This window comes from Balaenoptera musculus, chromosome 7, assembly GCF_009873245.2.
Source record: "Balaenoptera musculus isolate JJ_BM4_2016_0621 chromosome 7, mBalMus1.pri.v3, whole genome shotgun sequence".
Lineage (NCBI taxonomy): Eukaryota > Metazoa > Chordata > Mammalia > Artiodactyla > Balaenopteridae > Balaenoptera > Balaenoptera musculus.
Window position 1 is genome coordinate 16,987,735 of NC_045791.1, and position 23,114 is coordinate 17,010,848.

Genomic DNA, 23,114 nt, shown 5'->3' on the forward strand with positions numbered 1-23,114 from the left:
CAGCTTTATTTACAATAGCCAGGACCTGGAACAACCAAAGTGTCCATCGACAGACAGATGGATAAAGATGTGGCACATATATACAATGGAATATTACTCAGCCATAAAAAGCAAGGAAATTGAGTTATTTGTAGTGAGGTGGATGGACCTAGAGTCTGTCATACAGAGTGAAGTAAGCCAGAAAGAGAGAAACAAATACCATATGCTAACACATATATATGGAATAAAAAAAAAAATGGTTCTAAAGAACCTAGGGGCAGGACAGGAATAAAGATGCAGATGTAGAGAACGGAATTGAGGACACAGGGAGGGGGAAGGGTAAGCTGGGACGAAGTGAGAGAGTGGCATGGACATATATACACTACCAAATTTAAATAGATAGCTAGTGGGAAGCAGCTGCATAGCACAGGGAGATCAGCTTGGTGCTTTGTGAACACCTAGAGGGGTGGGATAGGGAGGGTGTGAGGGAGACGCAAGAGGGAGGGGATATGGGGATATATGTATACATATAGCTGATTCACTTTGTTATACAGCAGAAACTAACACAATAATGTAAGGCAATTATACTCCAAAAAGATGTTAAAAAATAAAAAAGAAAGGCAAAGTTGGAGCCACTACCTGAATGCTGTTTCCAGCACGGGCAGGATGCAGGTCTGTTGAGCAAGATTTGCATTTAGCTATTTTATAGTTCTGTTATATTTAAAGCCAAACCCTGTTACAGGGTCCTTTCTTCAGTGTCTCCAATATAACCAGAAGCCACCTCAGTTGTATAAGAAGCTGCTTTAGTTTTAGCAGGTCTTATCTTCTGTACTGTCCTTGTTTTAACCATGGTGGATCCAGAGTATTGCTTGGACTCCATTGTTCTTATTTTCTGTTTTCAAGGGAGCCTCTTAAAGCACAGTATACATATTGATGTGGTAACTTGTTCCCCCTCTGAGCTTAATTATATTTTTCTAGATGTACTTATTTTCAGGAATTTTCTGGTTTTCTAAGTCTTCTTAAAAACATCATAGTTGAAAAGAAAAAAGTTAATAATTTTGTTTCTTTCAGAAAATACCATTTTGAAGTGAGTTTATATTGCCAAAGAGATAATTTGGGAATTAAAGTGGCAATGTCACTTATTAAGGAGGTAATGGGTAGGGACTTCCCTGGTGGTCCAGGGGCTAAGGCTCTGTGCTCCCAGTGCAGGGGGCGCAGGTTCAATCCCTGGTCAGGGAGTTAGATCCCACATGCTACAACTAAGAGTTTGCATGCTGCAACTAAAAAAAGTTCCCATGTGCCACAACTAGAAAGAAAGTTCCCGTGGGCCACAACTAAAGATTCCGCGTGTCGCAATGAAGATCCCGTGTGCTGCAACTAAGACCCGGTGCAGCCAAATAAATAAATAAATAATAAAAACAAGGTATTGGGTAGTGTGTGGGGCTACTGTTCAGTTCTTTCTCTGACATGTTATCTCTTGACCTATCAAAATGATCACTTAGGCTCAAAAATCCTGTTCATGATTTGTGGCAAACACAATGGGAAATGATATTAGGCCATAAGCTAAGCAAAGGAAGTTTCAATAACGAACTGAAATCATTGGTTAGCTTACCAATGAAAATAATCTTGGAACAATTATACTCATTGGAATGTAAAGAAATACTACTGAGCTGAGTGCCAGAGGATCACGGTCTTCCATTAATTTCTTCCATCAAGTTCTGGGTCTTGAAGAAGACTTGATCTTCTCATTTACTGGCCTCAGTTACTTGTCTACGAAATGGGGTGGAGGAAGCTGAAGTGGATAAAGTCCATGTTTCATTTTGCTTCTGATACGATTCTTTACCCAGTAGAAAGAACATGAACCTGGGAGTCCAACAGACCTAGACTAGAATTCTTGCTGGAGAAAATTGAATAAGGCACTTAACTTCTCTAAGCCATAGTTTATCCTCTTGAAAAGGGAGAAAACTACACCTATATAACAGAGTTTAAAAAATTAAGAATGAGGATTAAGAGGACAATGCATGTTAAACTCCTATGACCATGCCAGCCCATAGTATGTGCCTAAGAAACGTCAGTTTCCTTGGCTTGAGGGTTTTTCTGTTTTTGCTTTTGATTTTGTTTTTGTTTTTGTTTTTGTTTTTTTTTTTTTTTTTTTTTTTTTTTTAAATAAGCATTTATTTTATTTTATAGCTACTTTATTTATTTATTTATTTATTTTTGGCTGTGTTGGGTCTTCGGTTCGTGCGAGGGCTTTCTCCAGTTACGGCAAGTGGGGGCCACTCTTCATCGCGGTGCGGGGACCGCTCTTCATCGCAGTGCGCGGGCCTTTCACTATCGCGGCCCCTCCCTTTGCGGGGCACAGGCTCCAGACGCGCAGGCTCAGTAGTTGTGGCTCACGGGCCCAGCTGCTCCGTGGCATGTGGGATCTTCCCAGACCAGGGCTCGAACCCGTGTCCCCTGCATTAGCAGGCAGATTCTCAACCACTGCGCCACCAGGGAAGCCCTGTTTTTGTTTTTTTAAACTAAAAAGTCACAGCTACCATGGAGAAGTGATAGACAGGGCTGGGAGATGGAAAATTCAAGATGAATCTGGAGTATCTTACCTTACGGTGCCCAAAATAAGGAAGTGTTCAAAAAAGGATGGGGTGGGGCTTCCCTGGTGGTGCAGTGGTTAAGAATCCGCCTGCCAATGCAGGGGACACGGGTTTAAGCCCTGGTCTGGGAAGATCCCACATGCCGCAGAGGAACTAAGCCCATGTGTCACAACTACTGAGCCTGCACTCTAAAGCCCGTGAGTCACAAGTACTGAGCCCACATGCCTAGAGCCTGTGCTCCGCAACAAGAGAAGCCACCACAATGAGAAGCCCGCACACTGCAACAAAGAATAGCCCCGGCTCACCGCAACTAGAGAAAGCCCGCGTGCAGCAACAAAGACCCAGTGCAGCAATCGATCAATCAATCAATCAATTTGCGAAAAAGGATGGGGCATGTTTAAAGGACACGGAAGTCAACCTCCCAGTGGATAGCTGGAGCAGTTTGAACAATAAGTAACAAAAGTACTGTATTAGAACCCATAAAATAAAGTGAATATCCATAAGTTCATATTGATATAAACAAACAATTGAATAAATAAATATTTGGAGGAGAAGGGACAGCTCTTCCTTACAAAAGAATTTCAAGTAATAAATGCAGAAGGAAGAGAGAAACAGAAATTAAGATTATACCACCACAGTGCTAACTGGTGAGGGAAAAGTCCACTGGTAGATGCTAAAATTACTGAGCAAAGTTTGAGGAGAAAGAGGATATTTGTAGAGTTTCAAATTATCTCCTTCAAATTATGTATTAAATAAAAAGAGAGAAACAGTCACTTTACAGCGGAGAAACCCAGCAGATACCACCTAATTAAGCGATCAAACTTAACATCACCAGTAACAAGACATATTGACATCACACACCCCTTGATGTGATGCATGGAGAGGTGATGGCAGTCCCTTCTGAGTGTTCTTGTTCCCTCAATCTGATCATGAGAAAACATCAGACCAACCCAAATTGAGGGACAGTGTACAAAAATCTGACCAGTCCTCTTCAAAACTGTCAAGGTCACAAAAGATACATGCACCCCAATGTTCATAGCGGCACTATTTACAATAACCAAGACATGGAAGCAACCTAAATGTCCACTGACAGATGAATGGATAAAGAAGATGTGGTATACATACTAGGGCACAAAACAAGCCTTAATAAATTTAAGAGTATGGAAATTATCTCAAGCATCTTTTCTGACCACAACAGCATGAAACTAGAAATCAACCACAGAAAAAGAAATGAGAAGAAACTGATTACATGGAGACTAAACACCATGCTACTAAAAACCCAAGGGGTCAATGATGAAATCAAAGAGGAAATTAGAAAATACCTTGAGACAAATGACAATGAAAACACAACCATACAAAATTTATGGGATGCAGCAAAAGCAGTTCTTAGAGGGAAATTCATAGAGATACAGGCCTTCCTCAAAAAAAAAGAAAAATCTCAAATAAACAACCTAACCTACCACTTAAAAGAATTAGAAAAAGATGAACAAACAAAACCTAAAGTCAGCAGAAGGAAGGAAATAATAAAGATCAAAGAGAAAATAAATAAAATAGAGATTAAAAAAACAATAGGAAAAATCAATAAAACCAAGAGCTGGTTCTTTGAAAGGATAAACAAGACTGACAAACCTCTGGCCAGGCTCACCAAGAAGAAAAGAGAGAGAACCCAAATAAACAAAATAAGAAATGAAAAAGGAGAAATCTCAACCATCAAACATTTAGAGAAGAGTTAAGACCTATCCTTCTGAAACTCTTCCAAAAAATTGCAAAGGAAGGAACACTCCTCAAGCTCATTCTACAAGGCCACCATCACCCTGATACCAAAACCAGACAAAGACACCACCAAAAAGGAAAATTACAGGCCAACATCTTTGATGAATTTAGATGCAAAAAGTTCTCAACAAAATATTAGCAAACCGAATCCAATGACACATAAAAAAGATCACACACCACGACCAAGTGAGATTTATCCCAAGTTCACAAGGATGGTTCAACATATGCAAATCGATGTGATACACCACATAAACAAAAGAAAAGACAAAAACCACATGATCATCTCAAATAGATGCAGAGAAAGCATTTGACAAAATTCAACATCCATTCATGATAAAACCTCTTACCAAAGTGGGTATAGGGGGAACATATCTCAATATAATAGAAGCTATTTATGACAAACCCACAGTCAATATAATACTCAATGGTGAAAAGCTGAAAGCCTTCCCGCTAAAATCTGGAACAAGGGCGTTCCCTGGTGGTACAGTGGTTAAGACTCCATGCTTCCACTGCAGGGGGCATGGGTTCAATCCCTGATTGGGGGACTAAGATCCTGCATGCAGCATGGCCAATAAATAAATAAATAAGTAAATTAATTAATTAAACTAAATCTGGAACAAGACAAGGATGACCACTCTCATCTCTTCTATTCAACATAGTATTGGAAGTCCTAGTCACAGTAATCAGACAAGAAAAAGAAATAAAAAGTATCCAAATTGGAAGGGAAGAGGTAAAATTGTCATAATATGCAGATGATATGATACCTTATCAGATGATATGAAACCATAAAGACTCCACACAAAAACTACTAGAACTGATAAACGAATTCAGCAAGGTAGCAGGATACAAGATTAACATACAGAAATTGGTTGCATTTCGTTACAACAACAATGAAATATCAGAAAGGGAATGTAAAAAAAAAAAAAACCTTTTAAAATCGCACCCCTAAAAACAAAATACTTATGAATAAACCTGACCAAGGAGGTGAAAGACTTATACGCTGAGAACTATAAACCATTAATAAAGGAAACTGAAGATGATTCAACGAAATGGAAAGCTATCCCATGCTCTTGGACTTGAAGAATTAATATTGTTAAAATGGCCATACTACCCAAAGCAATCTACAGACTTAATGCAATCCCTACCAAATTACCCATGACATTTTTTACAGAACTAGAACAGATAATCCTAAAATTCATATGGAACCACAAAAGACCCAGAATTGCCAAAGCAATCCTGAAGAAAAGGAACAAAACAGGAGGAATAACCCTCCCAGACTTCAGACAATACTACAAAGCTACGATAATCAAAACAGCATGGTACGGGCACAAAAACAGACATATGGATCAATGGAACAGAATAGAGAGCCCAGAAATAAACCCACACAGCTACGGTCAATTAATCTTCAACAAAGGAGGCAAGAATATACATTGGGAAAAAGCTAGTCTCCTCAGCAAGTGATGTTAGGAGAGTTGGACAGCCACATGTAAATCAGTGGAGTTAGAACACACCCTCTCACCATACAGAAAAATAAACTCAAAATGGCTTAAAGACTTAAACATAAGACATGACACCATAAAACTCCTAGAAGAGATCATAGGCAAAACATTCTCTGATTTGTACCAATTGTACCAATGTTTTCTTAGGTCAGTCTCCCAAAGCAATAGAAATAAAAACAAAAATAAACAAATGGGACCTAATCAAACTTACAGGCTGTTGCACAGCAGAAGAAACCATAAACAAAAAGAAAAGACAACCTACAGAATGGGACAAAATATTTGCAAATGATGCAACTGACAAGGGCTTAATTTCCAAAATATACAAACAGCTGATACAACTCAACAACAACAACCCAACTGAAAAATGAGCAGAAGGCCTAAAAAGACATTTCTCTAAAGAAGAAATATAGATGGCGAATAGGCACCAATAGGAATAGGAAAAGATGCTCAACATTGCTAATTATGAGAGAACTGCAAATCAAAACTACAGTGAGGTACCACCTCACACCAGTCAGAATGGCCATCATTAAAAAGTCTACAAATAACAAATGCTGGAGAAGGTGTGGAGAGAAGGGAACTCTCCTACACTGTTGATGGGAATGTAAGTTGGTGCAGCCACTGTGGAAAAAGGTATGGAGGTTCCTCAGAAAACTAAAAATAGAATTGCCATATGATCCATCAATCCCACTCCTGGGCATATATCCAGATAAAACTATAATTCAAAAAGATACATGAACCCCTATGTTCATAGCAGCACTATTCACAATAGCCAAGACATGGAAACAACCTAAATGTCCATAGACAGAGGAATGGATAAAGATGTGGTATATATATACAATGGAATACTACTCAGCCATAAAAAAGGAACGAAATAATGCCATTTGCAGCAACATGGATGCAACTAGAGATTATCATACTAAGTAAGTCAGAAAGAGAAAGACAACTACCATATGATATCACTTATATGTGGAATCTAAAATATGACACAAATGAACCTATCTATGAAACAGAAACACGGACATAGAGAACAGATTTGTGGTTGCCAAGGGGGAGGGGGTTGGGATGAGCAGATGCAAACTATTATATATAGAATGGATAAACAACAAGGTCCTACTATATAGCACAGGGAACTATATTCAATATCCTATGATAAACCATAATGAAAAAGAATATTAAAAATGAATGTGTATATATATATGTAAAAAAAAGGGAAAATGTGGTATATATATATGTATATATGTGTATATATGTGTGTGTGTAATATGTATATCTATACATATACATGATGGAATATTACACAGCCATTAAAAAGCATGAAATAATGCCATTTGCATTATTTATTATTTGCATGGATGGACCTAGAGATTATCATACTAAGTGAAGTAAATCAGACAGAGAAAGACAAGTATCATATGATATCACTTACACGTGGAATCTAAAAAACAGTACCAATGAACTTATTTACAAAACAGAAACAGACTCACAGGCATAGAAAACAAAGTTATGGTTACCAAAGGGGAAGGGAAGAGGGATAAATTGGAAGCGTGGGATTAACAAATGCACATTACTATATATAAACAACAAGGATTTACTGCATAGCACAGGGAACTATATTCAATATCTTGTAATAAAGTATAATGGAAAAGAATTGAAAAAAAGAATACAGATATATACATACATATACGTATAATGGAATCACTTGGTTGTATACCTGAAACTAACACAATATTGTAAATCAACGGTACTTCAATAACAATGAAAAGTGTTAAGATCACAAAAGACAAAAGAGTGAGGAACTGGTAACTGAGATTAGAGGAGGAGACATGACCATGAAATGCAATGTAGGATCCTGGAGAGTATCCGGGAATAGAAAAAGGAAAAACGTGTGAAATCCAAATACAAACCATGGTTGAATTAACAGTATGGCACCAATGTTAATTTCTTAGTTTTGATCATTGTACTACGGTGATGCTAGTTACTAACATTAGCAGAAGCTGGGTGAAGGGTACACGGAAACTCTCTACTATTTTGGCAGCTTTTCCGCAAGTCTCAAATTATTTCAAAATAAAAAATTTTGATAAAAGACACTGGTATTGGGTGAGGGACAAGTCAATATCATTTTTCTATGTTCTACCCGAATAAATGCTTCAGTGAAACGTGACTGACCACCGCGCATGCTGATGACCGATAACGTATGTATGTCTGTATAGGTGACAGATGGTAGCCCCAAACATCTGTGCTATTTAATTACTTCCTTCGTGCCTCAAAGGCCTTGGGGGCTCTGGAAATGACTATTTTTCAGTGTGATGGGCTTGAGGGAAGATTACTGGGGGAATGGTTTTCCCCCTCTTCCAATGTACCCTCAATTAGTGCAACTCCTGGCCTCTCTAGACCTCTATTCCCTCTTCCCCAAGGGAGGTGGAGTGACATATCTGATTGGTAAATTTAAGAAGACTAAACAGGGCACATGCTGTTCATCCCCTTCCTTAACTTTCTTGGGAGTGAGTGGCTCATAGCAAACAGGTGGTCTGCCCTGCTCTGCAGGGCAAGAAACGTCCCTCTCTGGCTTTGTTTGGACTGGGTAAACCAGCTAATTCGAAGATGCTAATTCGGAAAACTGTTTGACTTTCACCCCAAAGCTATTCCCTCCAACCATGTCTTTCTTAGTAACAATGGTGATATTTTGGGCCTCATCTGTCTTGTTCCTTGTTTTATTTCTCAATTTGCTCAGAACCTGGGTAAGAAAGAAGGCTGATAGCCACTGGGTCCCCTCTAAACCCCACCAGGTTCTATTTGACCCAGTTTGCACAGTGTCCTAGAACTTAATTCTATAGTGATTGCGGGATTGGGAAGCATTTTCTAACTAATCTTCTGCTCCAATAGCCTCTGCACTTGGAGAATCAGAAACAAAAACCATTTAACATTGTTTTTGCTCAGTGGGTTGAGCTGAATCAGGGCAGGAGGAGGACCTGGAGTATTGTGCACCCGCTTCCCCCAAACACAGATATACATGCAACCTTGGGCCACCCCAGAGATTGTGGGACTACAGTTCTACCATGACCTACTTGCTATAAGCATGCTTTTAAAACATGTAAGTTATATTTTCCTAGTTTTCTCACCTTAGTCTCTGCCCCAACGGTCAATTAAAATAGAAACATAAAGCATGCATCCTCTCTTCTTTATGGACCATCGTGCATGTATCTTTTTCTCTGCTCTCTTTAGGAATTTCCATCTGTGTGCTGGCACACAGATGGAAATTCCTAAAGAGAGCTTTTAATAGTCCATTACTTTTCACCCCATGTTATATAATTTAGTTCTAAAGTCGAACTTCGATGGCGAACTGCTACTTGTGTGAATGCCCCTCTGGGAGTAAGACTAATCTTCCTCTACTCGAAATATCACCAACACTTACTGCACCGGAGTTATGATTACACTACAGTAACTATTCCATGCAGGACTAGGAAGAGCTCCTCAAAGAAAAATGCTTGGAAATGGGTAATTGGAATGAACTATATGCATTTTCAGTGAGTTTTGAAAGAAACTGGGAGAAAAAAAAAATCTTCAATTTGTTCCCAAGTTTTTTTTTTTTTCTCTTAAAGAACACCGTGTGAGGAATTTTGATAGTCTCTGCATTCTAATGAGGACATTTCGGGAAGAAGAAGCTTATCTATACGTACTTGTGCCTCGTTACTGCCATGATGGGCACCATTCATCAGACATAAAGGGAGGAGAAGACCTGGAGGTAGTTTTTTCCTGGACAATTCTGTGTTCTGGCTCTTAAGTACTTTTCCTTTGCTGTGGATGTGAATATCTTAAAAGCCAAAGATGCCCCATCCACTGGAGCTGCAGATGGCCACAGGAAGCAAACAAGAACGCTAACATTTTTTAAAGGGCCAAATAACAAGGGAGGTGCCAAGGTCTGCACTGCACATGCGTACTGAGGCCGAGCCGTCCACCCAGCCTGGCCTAGTTGGTGGAACCAGAAATCGAGGGTAACGCAAAGGCACCCCACTGACCCCTACGGGTAAAAACAAACGTGTCTGTTCAAACAATGGCCACAGCATCAAGAACACAGACATGAAACAAGATACCTCAAGAACATTCTTTTTCCTCATAACAGGGGGGGTGTTAACTTCATTATTCAGAAGGCTTTGATTACCCCTTTCAAAAGTTTTTGTTGTCGAGTTTAATTTTCAAGGCTGTTAACCACTGATGCCACCTTAATTATAGCAAGCAAACAACCCACCCATAATGTACGATGCCAACTGTTAGTTTTACTCGAGTTTCACGTTAGATGTGGACTTGTCTGCTCATTTATAACTTTCTGAGCCAGGAAGGTTTCTGCACAGACACTTGCTTTTCCTCAGCTGGTGCCTTTGTTCCCCAGTTTGCCGTGGGGGACTGAGGGAACAGATATTTATGACTTCTTATCTCACTATTAACAGTGCCCTGCAGTGATTTATGAAACCGTGCTCTTGCATTTTTAACCTTGAAGGCCTTCTGATTATTGTTCCGAAATGGCAAAGTTAACATCACGGGGCCCAAAGATGAATAATCAGTTTCTTGCATACAAATTTACCCAAATTAGGGACAACAAAGTCCACGGTGGCATAACGGCTCCAGATGGGACGAGCGGAGAACATCGAAGCGTTTAACTCAAGGCACCCTTGTATTTGTCGCCACGAACCCATCATTCTGTCCTGTAGAAGATATCCTCACACTAAAACTTAGTCATACTCTTACATCTCATCATTCAGTGAACCAAAATTCTGAAATGTCACATACATCTTGAACTAAACGTCAGGACATCACTTGCTAGCGTATGTACTTCTTTCCCTTTCCAAAATGTGACAGGTGGGAAATTCCCTGTGGTCCAGTGGTTAGGACCTCACACTTCCACTGCAGGGGGCACAGGTTCGATCCCTGGTCTGGGAACTAAGATCCTGCATGCCCCACAGCACAGCCAAAAGAGAAAAATGTGACAGTGATTCATGATGGAGGTCCTCTGACGATGCATTTCAGTGTTTGTTTTACGCAAAAGAGCGGGTGACGTCCGGGAGAGGGAATCATCCCTGTTCTTTCTCCAGGGGGCCTGGAAGCACTGTGCTCGATTCTTTCCAGTTTTGTGCAAGGATTTCTCAAAAGGTGATTTGGCAGACACTGACAGTTGGCCACCCAATAGCCATCCTCTGCTTTCTTCCTTACAGCAAACAGTGGCCATGAGACAACATTCTGATCAATGAAAGATAAGGAGAAGTCTCTTGGGGGGACTTTGGGAGAGATTTTGTTTTCTTGTTAAAAGGAAAAGCTGGAGAGAAAAGCTCCTTGGTGCTATCCCTTCCCTTTAATTGAATATAAGCAGCCACCTTGTGACCAAGAGGCAATTAGCCTCAGGACAAAAAGCCAATGCTCAGGAAAATGAGTAGGAAAATGGAGAAAACCTGGGGCTTCAATGACATCACTGAGTTGTGGAAGCAACCCCAGGACATCCTTCTTCTGGATTATCTTGTTAGGTAAACAATACAGGTCTTTAAGACTCAAGTCTCCATTACTTGCCACTAAAGACATTCTTAAGTGATACAGAAAGTGAGGTCCAGAGTGGAGGTAAGATCCTAAAGGAATCTGGCAGCAGCAATGGCTGGTTCTCTTTTGAAACTATGTCCTTCTCTTTTGAAACTATGTCCCATAAACCAATGAGGGGAATAGACCTAAATGCTTCTTGATGCCTGGAGCTACTGCAGCCAGAACTTCTTCAAGCTTCAACATAAGAATGACATCCAGGTTTTATGACAATGATATTAATGATATTCAATAAATGGGGCAAGAATACAAGCAATTAGTTGGATTCTTAGAGCCCAGTGAAACAGTGTTAAGTGCAAGACAGACCATGGGAGAACAAAAACATAAAACACAGTCTTTTTTTTTTTTTTTTTTCTGCTTCTCTCTGTGGTTTAATTTTCCAGAACCAAATGGTTTAGAAGTACATCCCCCAGCTGAAAGTCTAGATTGCCTCTGTCTCGTGGGACCTATCCTTTGTATTTTAAACTTGCATCTCCTGTGTGGGAGAGGCCTGGGGAGAGGGAACGAGATTTGTTGGGGGAATATGGTTTTCTTCCTAAGGGAGTTCACGACAAAGGCAGATCTCAATGTAACAGAGTTCCAAATACTTAAACCTCCAGCTGATAGAACTGGCTGGGTGGTGACCTATTCTCAGCTTGACTACCAAGTTAGTGGAATATTGCAGAAGTAGGGGGTGCGTGTGTTTCCAGAAAACACTCCTGTTCAAGGCACATCCTTAAAAGCTGACCTACTAGAAAAACTGGGGTGGATTACACTTCAGAGTTGTTCCTTAAATGACATTAGCAGGCATTAGTAGACTCTTTCCAGTTTAACGAAAAAGCAAAAAGTATATTCAACTTATCTTTGTTCTTTGTTTCCTCTTATGATAGAGATTTAAGCGCCCTCATTTTCGATATAATATTTTAAAAATACCGACAGATAAACCTACTTATTTTAGCTTGAAACTTGATTTTTCAAGCATACTCATTCAGCAAATATTTATGGGATGTCTGCATAGCAGTGAGTGAGTGTAAGTGTATGTGTGTGAAAGAGAGATAGGGAAGGAGGGGGAGAAACAGAGAGACCGAGAGAGACAAAGGAAGAGGGAGGCAGGCACAGTGCGCTTTCAGGAGCCCTGGGCACAGAAATGAACACCGGGAATGGACACTAGTGAATGAAGCTACAATTCAATTCGATTAGGAAAAGATGCTCTAAAATACTAAAGGATCCTGCGCCAGGCAAACTGCTGGCTGGAGAACACTGAACAAAAATAAAATTGTCAGAGCATCCCTCTGTCATTCTTCTGTCATCACTGACACCAGGGAAGGTCAATTCCAGAAGCACAGGTAAGCAGGGCCCCCGGCTGGCTTTTACACACGGACCCAGGTCTTACACGGATGGTTTAGCCTCTCTGGATCTTAACCCACTCTTATATAGAACTGCTTCTGACCTGCTTTCTTCTTTTTTCCCTTCCAACAGCCAGTGCCAGGTTGAGTTTAATGATGTTTGGCCTCTTCAAAGAAAGTCAGAGAACTCTTCCCTCTCCAGGCGCAGTCCCACCCACTCGCGGCCTTTCTCTCTGAAGCCAGGGAAATTCTCGAAAGATTATCTCGAGGCTGGCTTTGAAGCCGAGATCCATTTGGATGTCCTCACTGGGTGGAAAACTCATCAACCTGCCTAACCTCTTGTTATCTCTGAAGTTACCAGAGACCTGAGTGGTTTGCCAGATTTTGCATAAGCAACGAAACAGTGCACAAAACCCATCACCCAGCATCACTTTGGGTGCTCTTTGAAGCAGCCTCAGTGCAGGGCATTCATATTCACAGCGAGTACAGCACGCTGGACCACAGCGGGCGGAGGGCTGAGAGCCTCTCCGGGTATCACCCGCTCCTGGCACTGTCTCCACCGATCCTCCGCTCTCACCGACAAGTCCAAGAAATAGGAAAACACCAAAAGCTGTTGTCCATGTCCAGTGAGAAATGAAATGCCCTGGACCAAGTATCACAACTTCCTTAGAATAATGCAACACTTCAATCACTTTTGCATCTGGATCCCTCTCCTGGTTTATTGCAAAGTCAGAAAGCTGGGAATCAGCGCTCTGAACTATCCCTGCTTTATTCTATTTAAATGCATTGTTGAAAAAAAAAGCAATTTATTACAAACTTTTTATGGTTTCACCTTATCGAAAGCGCTTAATTCAGTTCATCTGCTGCTTTGCTTTGGACTGTTGAAGGCAATCAGAAGGTTGGAAGTAATTTATTAATAAGGGAACATGTGGTAGAGTTTTGGCTTGTGAAAACGGTTCCTGGATCACAATATAGCCACAGCCCAAAGTTTACCGTGGATAGAAGGAATTAGTGACATATATCATAATTCTTTTGTTTATTCACAGGATGATTCATCACAGGTTTGATTGAAACTCCTACTTTATAGATATGGCCTTTTGTGGAATGCCCAGGGGAGGAAACATTGTCCTCTACCAGCAATTCTCTTCCCCAAAAATACAATCACTTGCACCACAAGGCAAAGAAGAATTCAGCTTAGTCTTTGAGAGGGAAAGAAAAGAAACTTATACCTTCTGAAAGACTGAACAGCTGTGCCTACATAAAGACTCTAATCAGTGACTTGGTTTGGGAGAAAAAGGCTAGATTTGCACATGTTTACTGAGTATTCCTTGTAGATGATCAAATCATACCAGAATCCCATCTCCTTAACTAAAATCTCTCCCCAGAATACTTCTCAACCTGCTCTACCCTCAAGCCTTCTCAAGGGAAGAAAGGGAAATGGACTCATCAAGACGTTTAAGCCCTCAGGAAAGAAAACTACAGGCTTCTCATCTGTGAAATTATAAATGAAGATCTCTTCTAGCCTAAGAGGTGCAGGATGCTTGAGGGCTATGGTCTATAGGTGAGGCCAGATGTTGCGATGGGCAGCTGGGAGCTTCTGGCATCAGGAATAGCCCTCCCAAGATGCCTGAGGATTCTTGTGGCTAACAAACTAATTCAAGGTCCCCTCAGGGAAGAGCAGATTAACAGATGGCAATGGATAGGGAGGCGATGGATGGGAAGCCCAGTGCGGGGTCCTTTGCCCCACGGCTCCCTGGGACAGCTTGCTCTTGGCACAGGTTTTTAGTTCAACTCAGCAAACTGGCTAATTAGCCCCTGGAGTTCCAGGTTCACAGCCAGGCCCTCTCCTACCCCATCTCATCCCACCCCACTCTAATTGAGAGACTTGCCAAGCCTGAGTTTTCCCTTCAGACCCCCGCACAAACAAGAGGAAAGGTGCACTTCAAAATGGGATGTGAAACGGGTGCACCTTGAACACATTATCCTAAGCAAAAGAAGCCAGTCACGAAAAGTCACATTTTCTGTGATTCCATTTACAGGAAATGTCCAGAATAGGCAAATCCATAGAGACAGAAAGTAGATCAGTGGTTCCCAGATTAGTGACAGCTAACGGTTACAGGGTTTCTTTTTGGGGTGATGAAAATGTTCTGGAATTAGATATATAACCGGAATTAGATTATATTCACAACTCTGTGAATATACTAAAAACAAATCAATTATACACTCTAAAAGGATGCATCGTATGGTACATAAATTATATCTCAAAAAAGTTGTAATTAAAATACAGAAAAGAAGTGGTATTAGAGTGATCGAAAAAATCCTGGGGAAGAAAAAGGACTTGAATTCCAGTCCCACTGGCTGTGTGGTCCTGAGCAAATTGCTAAATCTCTCTGCATCTCAGATTCACCAACTATCAAGTGAATATATTATCTCACTGTGAACCTTCCAGGCTAAGTATAAGGACCCTATTATAAAGAATGAAAGGTTACATGCAAGGACTCCTTCAGTCTGAGAAATGAAGAAGTAACATGTAGAGTAACTTAGGCTCAGGTGTCTGGGCCAGCCTTCAGAGGCAGCTACCGAGAGTGAACGAAGCAACTCCTGGTGAGCATTCCTGCAGGTTTCCATCTTTAGTACTGGTTCCTTAAGGTGGTTATACTGACAGCATTCCTCACTGCCTTGCTGTATCTCATAAGAAGACAGGTGGCCTGTTTCTACATATTACAGGGGAGGAAGCTAAGCCCCTGGGATGTTAAGTAACCTCTTCAAAGTTACCAAGCCTGGGAAACCTGGAGCATTGCTGTTCGCTCCTTAATGGTGATGGATACCCTTTCCATTCAACTGCTGACAACAGGGGTTAGGGTGTGGGTTACTGCTGCACAGTGCGATAATAAACCTTTCCCAGGTTTGGGCATGAGAACCTAAGTCAGTCAATCAGAGAAAAAAAGAAAGAGAAAGGGAGGGAGAGAGGAAGGCAGGCAAGAAGGAAAGAAGGCGGGAAGGGGAGAGGGAGAGACAGAAAGCAGGCTGTATATTCAGATCTTTTTATTTCAGGAATATATAAGGGAAGCAGATTTCCTTTTCAAAGTTCAAAAGGAAACGGTGTGTTTTGTTTTCATAGTTCGTTTCATTTTTCACTTGGGAGAAAAAACCCAGCTTTGAAGCCTCTCTGTTTAAACTCATTAGGAAAACCATCAATGATGGAAGCTTTCATGAAATCTCAGTGGGAGGAATTAGTGTTATGGGAGAAGCTGGATCAATCTTCAAACGTTTCATCTCTGGAGATGGGAGGTCAGCCCTGGCTGCTTGTTCAGCTATAAAGTTAACATAAACAAATGCTTTACGTACTGGAGAGTCCAAGGGACTAATGACATTTGACATTCACCCTCCAAAGACCTCCTCAGAAGTTGGCTATGCCTGCCACATGAAAAAGATGGATGCATCTCGAGAACTAAGTGAACAATCTGATTGGCAAAATGTCTTGCTCTGGAGAGAAAGGTGTTCTTTCAGGGTCCCACTGGAAAGGAGGTAGTGATATTGACATTCATCGCACAGAATCTTTCCCCGTGTAATTCATAACATTATTGAGGTTGACATGGAAACCTTTTTAAGCAGGGCCGGTGTTAATATATGAGAATATCTTTCTTGACACCTGAATCTTTTATATTTTAAAGTTTTTTAATCTGTTGCAGTCTCCTTGGCAAAGTTAAAATATGGTGATTTTTTTTCATTTTTGTTCTTTACTTTATTCTTAGAGTGGAGTCCATAGCCCCTCTCAGTGATGCAAAATGGATTTGGGAATGAGAAAGTAAGGGCTACAGGTAGGATGTTCAAAAGGGAGATGACAGGAGAGAAGAGGTGAGAGAAAAAGATATGGAGCAGATAAAGGGCACTAGAAGATTAACAAATGTCACTGGTACTCTGAACAGAGATGTTCTGGGGAAAAGAAGTTAGAAAACGTCTTTGTACGATCTGAACAGCTACAAAAAAGGAGGATGCAATATTTTCACTTCTTTTCTCACAAGAATTATGTTTGTGTGTGTAAATTAATATAAGCAAAATTTAAAAATATACGCTCATACATATATATGCCATGTGTGTGCATATGTGTGCGCTTTAAAGAATCCGGGTATAAAGGGACTCTGATATAATACTGATAAGCAAAATTTGCCCTTCTTCCTGCCAGGACCACCCCAAAGACAAACTACAGCCTGTTATTGTAAATCTTGGTGAAACTAAGCAGAGCACACACAGCCTTAAGAGAACACAGGCCATGGTTAGCTTTCCACTGCTTTCTGCTAAGAGTGGGTGACTGATTAGAGACCCCAGGTCCTCTCTTGCTATCCCCTTATCTTTCGATAGCTCATGAGAAAATAAGGCATAAAATTAACCTATCCAAGGCATGGAGCTATCCCTGCCCAACTTAATGAGCAACTAACTAACCCAAAAGGAAAATAGCCATTACTTATACAGCCATAATGTAGATGCAACATGGCATATAAATCAGCACATCGTGTACTGCAAAACAGACAAATAGATTAATGCCTGTTGCAAAGGATGGGTGAAGAGATCGATTAGCTTACAGATTCAGACCATGAACTTTCTCTCAATATACTGCATTTAACTTTTAAATAAGGTTTAGGAGAACCTGTAACAGTTTGCTCAGTGACAGAGCTATATTTTACTAAGGGCAGAAATTGGCTAGTCTATAAAAATTAAATTACGCCCCTTTCACTGTATCTAGTCAAGAGGAAAAACTCTAATTACAAGATTGCACTGTCAAACAAATGCAGATTCACGTTCTTTATACCCCGGTTTTAAAATTCATGGGCGGGGGGCTTCTATTCTGAAGTGAAAATCGGTATTTGAAATATTTTGTGGAGGGCGGTGACAGGCGAAAGCAAGAGAAATGTCATTATCAGGGGTGCTGGTTCATAGACACTAACTCATTAAGTGCAGAGCTGGAGAGAACAAGTCATTCATTATGCAAACATTTAAATATCAATTAGTAAGGACAATGAGAGACGCCTTCTCTTCCCCACAACCCATGCCTTATTCCTCCATAAATGACCAAGGGGAAAAAGAGCAGAAAATCATCTCAGCATCTAATAGGAATGCCGCTCTGGGGAATAGGTAAAGGTTAATTTTAAATGTACTTCCCAACTGAAAATCAAATGTACCTGCCTGAAAATTCCTAAGAGCTGAGCTTGCAGACTTAATCCAGAAAAGGACTGTCTGAAGGCCTGGGCATATTGCATTGCTGGTCTTTTTTTGGAAAGAGGAAGCCTTTCATTCTTGCTTGATGTCAAACTCGCTTGGTTCATTAAAATCTTAGTCCATTTAAAACCCTGGTTTTTCTATACCTATGAAAAATGCCAGTCCTCATAGCACTCAGACTTTACAAATCCTCCCGGTTGGTTCTCCTGTTCTTACAAAATCCACTTTGTGGCTCGTGCACTCAACCCAGTTCACTAAGCCTATTAGGTGAGATTGGCGGGCATGAGAATTGTCTAAGTCTTTAGCACTTTACCTGAAGTATCTTTGCAGGCAACCCTGGCAGCATATTTTAGTGTGTAAGGTGCTGGCCCAGGAAGCAGGTGCCTCGCAGTAACCATTGTCTGGCAGACGTGGACCAGACGTCTAATTTCTCCGGCCCTCGTTTTCCTCCTCTATAACACGAAAAGGTTGGTCCAGACCAGCAGTTCTCAATTTAGGGCACCCCATGGTCACCTGCGGGGGCTGACCCATGGCCAGCTACACCACAGACTTCCAGAACTGGCCTCTTCAAGGAGGGGCCCAGACATGTGGATTTGAACAAAAGCCCCAGATCCCAATGTGCACACTTAACTATAAATCAACTACCCACTATGGTTTATCCCTGTAAGTATGATTCTTCTGTTATATTTACTTATAATCTTTATGCAAAGGTAGGTTAGTTTTCGTGTATGAGCTGCAAAAGGTGGTGAACTTTCTCTGTTAAAGGAGAAATTCAGGAGGTGGTTATACGAGATGGAGTAGAAAGAAGATTGCTAATCCCCCTTTTGTAATTTTTCTTGTAGAAAAGTGTATATGATTTTTAAAAAAATTAAAACAACAACAATAACAGCAACAAAAGCCCTTTCGATTCCAAAGCACTAAAATTCTTGGAACAGTATATGTTACTGGTCAAGCACAAACGATTCTGACTTCGATTCCTAATAGCATCATTGAACAGGTGGGACTTTCTTGCTCCCGAGGGGAGAAGTTGAGCCTGCAGTGTAATTAAACACGGTGGGTCATGGCCTGGGGAAATAAGGGCCTCAAGAGGATGCTCAGATGTCAGGTAATTTCCCCCACATAAAGCACAGGGAAAGAGCCTGGTACACAGGGCACACAACAGGAGTTAGCTGTTGCTACTGTGATGTGTATACTACGCTGTGGTCACTTAACAATCAGAGATTTTAGGTTGGCTCTCCATCCCTGCCAACAAGGGGAGGGTTAATAGCCACTTAAATTGATTGGTCTCTAGCCAGCACATGATGAAAATGGAAGCGCCTTGGAAATTTCAGCCCACCCCCCCTTCCTGCCCCCATCCCTCCACGAACATTGCACTTTAAACACAGAAACGCGCATTTGGCTGATTTCTATTGAATTCAGGCTAAGAATGCCTGGTTTCCACGTGCGCAGAGCTTGCATCCTTTCCCTAATAACTGGTTTTTCCTTTGAGCCCATCAACTGTTTCTGTTTCTCAAATTTCACAGTTGAGCTTGTCTTATTTCTCCGGTGTCTGTCACCCTCTAGCCTATGACATGTGGCGGGAGAAACCTGGTTTGGCGACAAGATGCCCACCTTGACTGAGCTAATAGCAACTTCAGGTCAGGCACTGATGGACTCTCTGCGCTACAGCTTCACGGGCAGAAGCTAGGAGTTATCATGCCAGCGCTGCCTTTTTTTTTTTTTTTTTACAGTGTGTGGTGGAGGACAGGGGGAAGCAAGATGAATAACCACACTTTGAAAATGGAGTTTGTAAGGTTCACCTCAGATACACTTTTAGAGAGCAAGAAATATCTCTCAGAAAGACACCTCCTCTGGCTTGTAATTTGGTTCATAGCTTGTCCTCTTCTCGTGGCAACCATATCCCAGGTTATGATAAATGATACCCAGGTAATAAGCAGTGGCCTAGAGGACGATGAGAAAGTTCCACATCCCCATTTTTGTCTGGCTCTAAACTACTGCCTGCAAGAAAGCTACAGATATTTGAGAGACACAGTAAAGTGTTCAAAGTGATTCTGATGAAAATTACAGGAGTTCCTCAGGTAGAAGGGCCGTCGATTTTTGCTCAGAAAAAATTCTCAGGAATGAAACAAGCAGAAAAGAAACAACCTGTCAGAATCACGCGTGTCAATCTTAGCTACAGAATCATCACTAAGTTTTGTTTTGCCTTTTTAACAGTCCGAATCCCATGTGACAAAACAACTGCATGCTGCTTTTTTTGAGACGTTATTCTTGAGAGCGATCACGTTTCAGACTTCCCAGAAGAGTGATTCTGGTGGAAAGACTCCACACCTAGACTGTTAATGACCTATAAAGAAGAGCCTTTAAAGATGCCTGCACCCACGCCACATCACAGCACAGTGACCAGCTATCTGCTCCCCAGGTTACTATGTGGTAAGCCACAAGGCACTTCCAGGCCCTTCTCTGGGAAGAAACTACTTTCCCAGGGTGCTCACTTTAAAACTAGAGCCCTTGCATTAATTTGCCAGCGGGGTAAGGGAATCACTTAACAAGTTGGACCCTTCACCAGGCTCCGTGGGCAGGGCAGGGCAGGGCAGGGCAGGGCAGGGCAGGGCAGGGCAGGGCAGGGCAGGGCAGTTCAGCAAACTCAAGAGAAGCAGCGCTAGGGTGCACTGAATATCATTCACCCATCTTTTCAACATCCTTACAATGGCAAAGTCTATGTTCATGGATCTGACCTTGGCATTGAAACTCCAGTTCACCCATTTCCCCAAAGTTCCAGTTGCACTTTTAGGGGGACTTTGATTTCTGATGAGACTACTGGGAGGGGCTGAGGAGCCCCAGCTCCGTGAGAAGACTGCAGGAAATGAGTGAGGTTTTCTCTCACAAGACCCCTTTCTTTCTTCGCCTCATGCCCAGGCCCTCTGTCAGCCCCCTTGCAGCTAGGCTTGTGGGACGGGGAACTACATTCCCTTGAAAGATCTTTGGCAATTTGTGCCTGGAATTTGATGCATTAGTTCTAGAATTAAATAAAGATCCTGTAGTGTTCTTCAAGGAAATATGGCGTGGCTCTTTGACAAAACACATTTTTCAAGTGCTGACCTCTGGGAACTTCAACTACCTTCATATTTCAGGCTGACACTGCTCACAGGCTACTGTCCAGTTTGCCCAAGCAGAGCTGGTTATCCATACATTTTCCAGTCTCCCGATCAGCTTTTAGCAGAGGGAGGTGAGGGGAGTCAATAAAAAGAGGAGAGCCACTCATTGAAATGCACTTCCCTTCGTCAGTCCCTCGGGGAGAAGCCCTGGTAATTAACTCTAATGAGGTTAAAGTAACTCGGAACTTTTCATTTTCCCAACTCTGTAAAAGTACATCTGCGATAACCAGTGGGTGCATTATATCAAAGTCAACCCCTTTCCCTGTAATGAAATGGCCCCCTCACTCCCACCTCAGCCCAGGCTGGCGAAGGGAGGAGGAGGAGGGCTGCCGGTCCCTTACCTGCGCTTTGCTCCATCACTTCTTTCTGACACATGTCCTGAACGTTCACCGTGCAATTCACGATGAACTCGGGGGAGGAGCAGTCGTTATTCAGTTGGAATTCCTCACACTGGTAGCACTGGATTTGCAAAGCAAAGCCTGCGGGACAGACGCAGTCGGATTCAGACCCGGCCGCCCCGAGACCACCCCAGAAACCAGCATCCCGCCCCTCGCCCCAGCCAGCTGCGGCTCCCTCCCTCCCTCCTGGGTTCCCCCGGAAGGCGGCCGCGGCTGAAGCCGGTAGAGGGCGGCGCGGTCACCGAAGGTCCCGCAGGATATAAAGCGGGATTTGGCCCGCGACCCCTGGACCCACTCTCCAGAAACCTAGAGCCCATCCGGCACCACACCTGGCTTTCCCCCCACGGAAGTTGAAAGGAGGGCTATGCCGCCCGAGAGCCGAGGAGCTGACGTGCGCCGGCTCCAGCCTACGCCGAAGGCTTTGCCTAATTGTTAATTGGTTACAAATGAGTTAATTACTATGTCGGCACCGTTCGCGATTGCCTTCGCAGACGCCTTTTGTCTTCTTTGATTGTCGAAGCCGGCATCCCTGTGCTGTGGCTCCGAGGCTCCCCAGGCGGACGAAGGGCCGGGCGCTCAGTGCTGCTGCGCCCCGAGTCCCCCGCCTTTCTTCGGGACGGTTCCCGCAGCAGCAGGGGTGGCCGCGGCGTGTGGCAAGGGGCGTGCGTGCGTGTGTGCTTGTGCGTGAGTGTGTGCGCGCGCGCGCATCCCCGGCCGCGACACCACAGTCCTTTCTCCCCGGCTTTCAGGGCTCCGTTTGGCTAGGGCTCCCGGTCCGGGTCCCAGCTCTGCAGAGCTGGATTGGGAGCCGCTCCTGTACTGGAGAGAAGGAGCCCGACGTTTCTGCACCTCTCCCCGCCCCAGCCCGACTGCTCCGCTCGGATCTACGAGCCCGCGTCTAGACCTAACTGCCCCCGGCTCCCGGGCAGACGAGCCCCGGCCCCGGCGCACCTCCCCTCCCAGACCCACAGCGGTCGCGCTCGGAGCGCGGCAACGCAGCCCCGGCCAGCCCGGGCCACAGGCTGACCAGCTCGCCGCTCACCTGTCGGCGGCGCCACTACCATGGGTTGCTAGAGACGCCTGACAACTTGGCGGGTTCGCGGACTGTCGCCCCCGCTCCCTCGCCGAGACCCTGCACGGCTCGGACCTTCCCTCCTCCCCAGCCCAGCTGCTTCTTTCGACCGCGCAGCCCGAGCATCTGCAGCCCGAGTCCCCCCAGTCCGCCGCTCCTCCTGCAGCGCAGGATTTGGGCACTTTCCCATCCAGCGCCCCTGGGCACCACTCGCCGCCGCCGAACTGCCGCCGGGCAACCCGTGCACAGCACGGGCGCGGAGGTGAGCGCCCAGGGGAGGCAGAGCGGCCGGCGGGCAGACGGGGTGTGCGATCCCGGCCGGACGGCTGGCCTCTTCGTCTTCTTACCTTGAAGCAAGAACAGTCCGCAAAAAGTTGCCGCGATGCCGAGGACCCACATCCTCCCGGAGCCGCGGGGCCGGGAGCGGGCAGGCGCATCAGAAGCGGCGACCGCGGCGGAGGCTGTCCGGGCCGCAGCGGCTGTGGCTGCCGAGACTGCCGGGGCCCGCGCTTCCGCCGCCAA

At 43.4% G+C, this 23,114-nt stretch overlaps 1 protein-coding gene across 1 annotated transcript in view; it reads right to left on the reverse strand.

Annotated features, from left to right (window-relative positions):
• The window catches only part of LYPD1 (LY6/PLAUR domain containing 1), a 48,771-nt gene extending 25,780 nt beyond the window's left edge, over positions 1 to 22,991 (reverse strand). The window contains exons 1-2 of the mRNA XM_036858045.1: positions 22,940 to 22,991; positions 21,464 to 21,601 (exon numbers count right to left, since the gene is read on the reverse strand). Coding sequence (XP_036713940.1) covers positions 21,464 to 21,601; positions 22,940 to 22,991 — 190 coding nt within the window. The remainder of the gene's footprint in view (positions 1 to 21,463; positions 21,602 to 22,939) is intronic.
• Between the last annotated feature and the right edge of the window lie 123 nt (positions 22,992 to 23,114).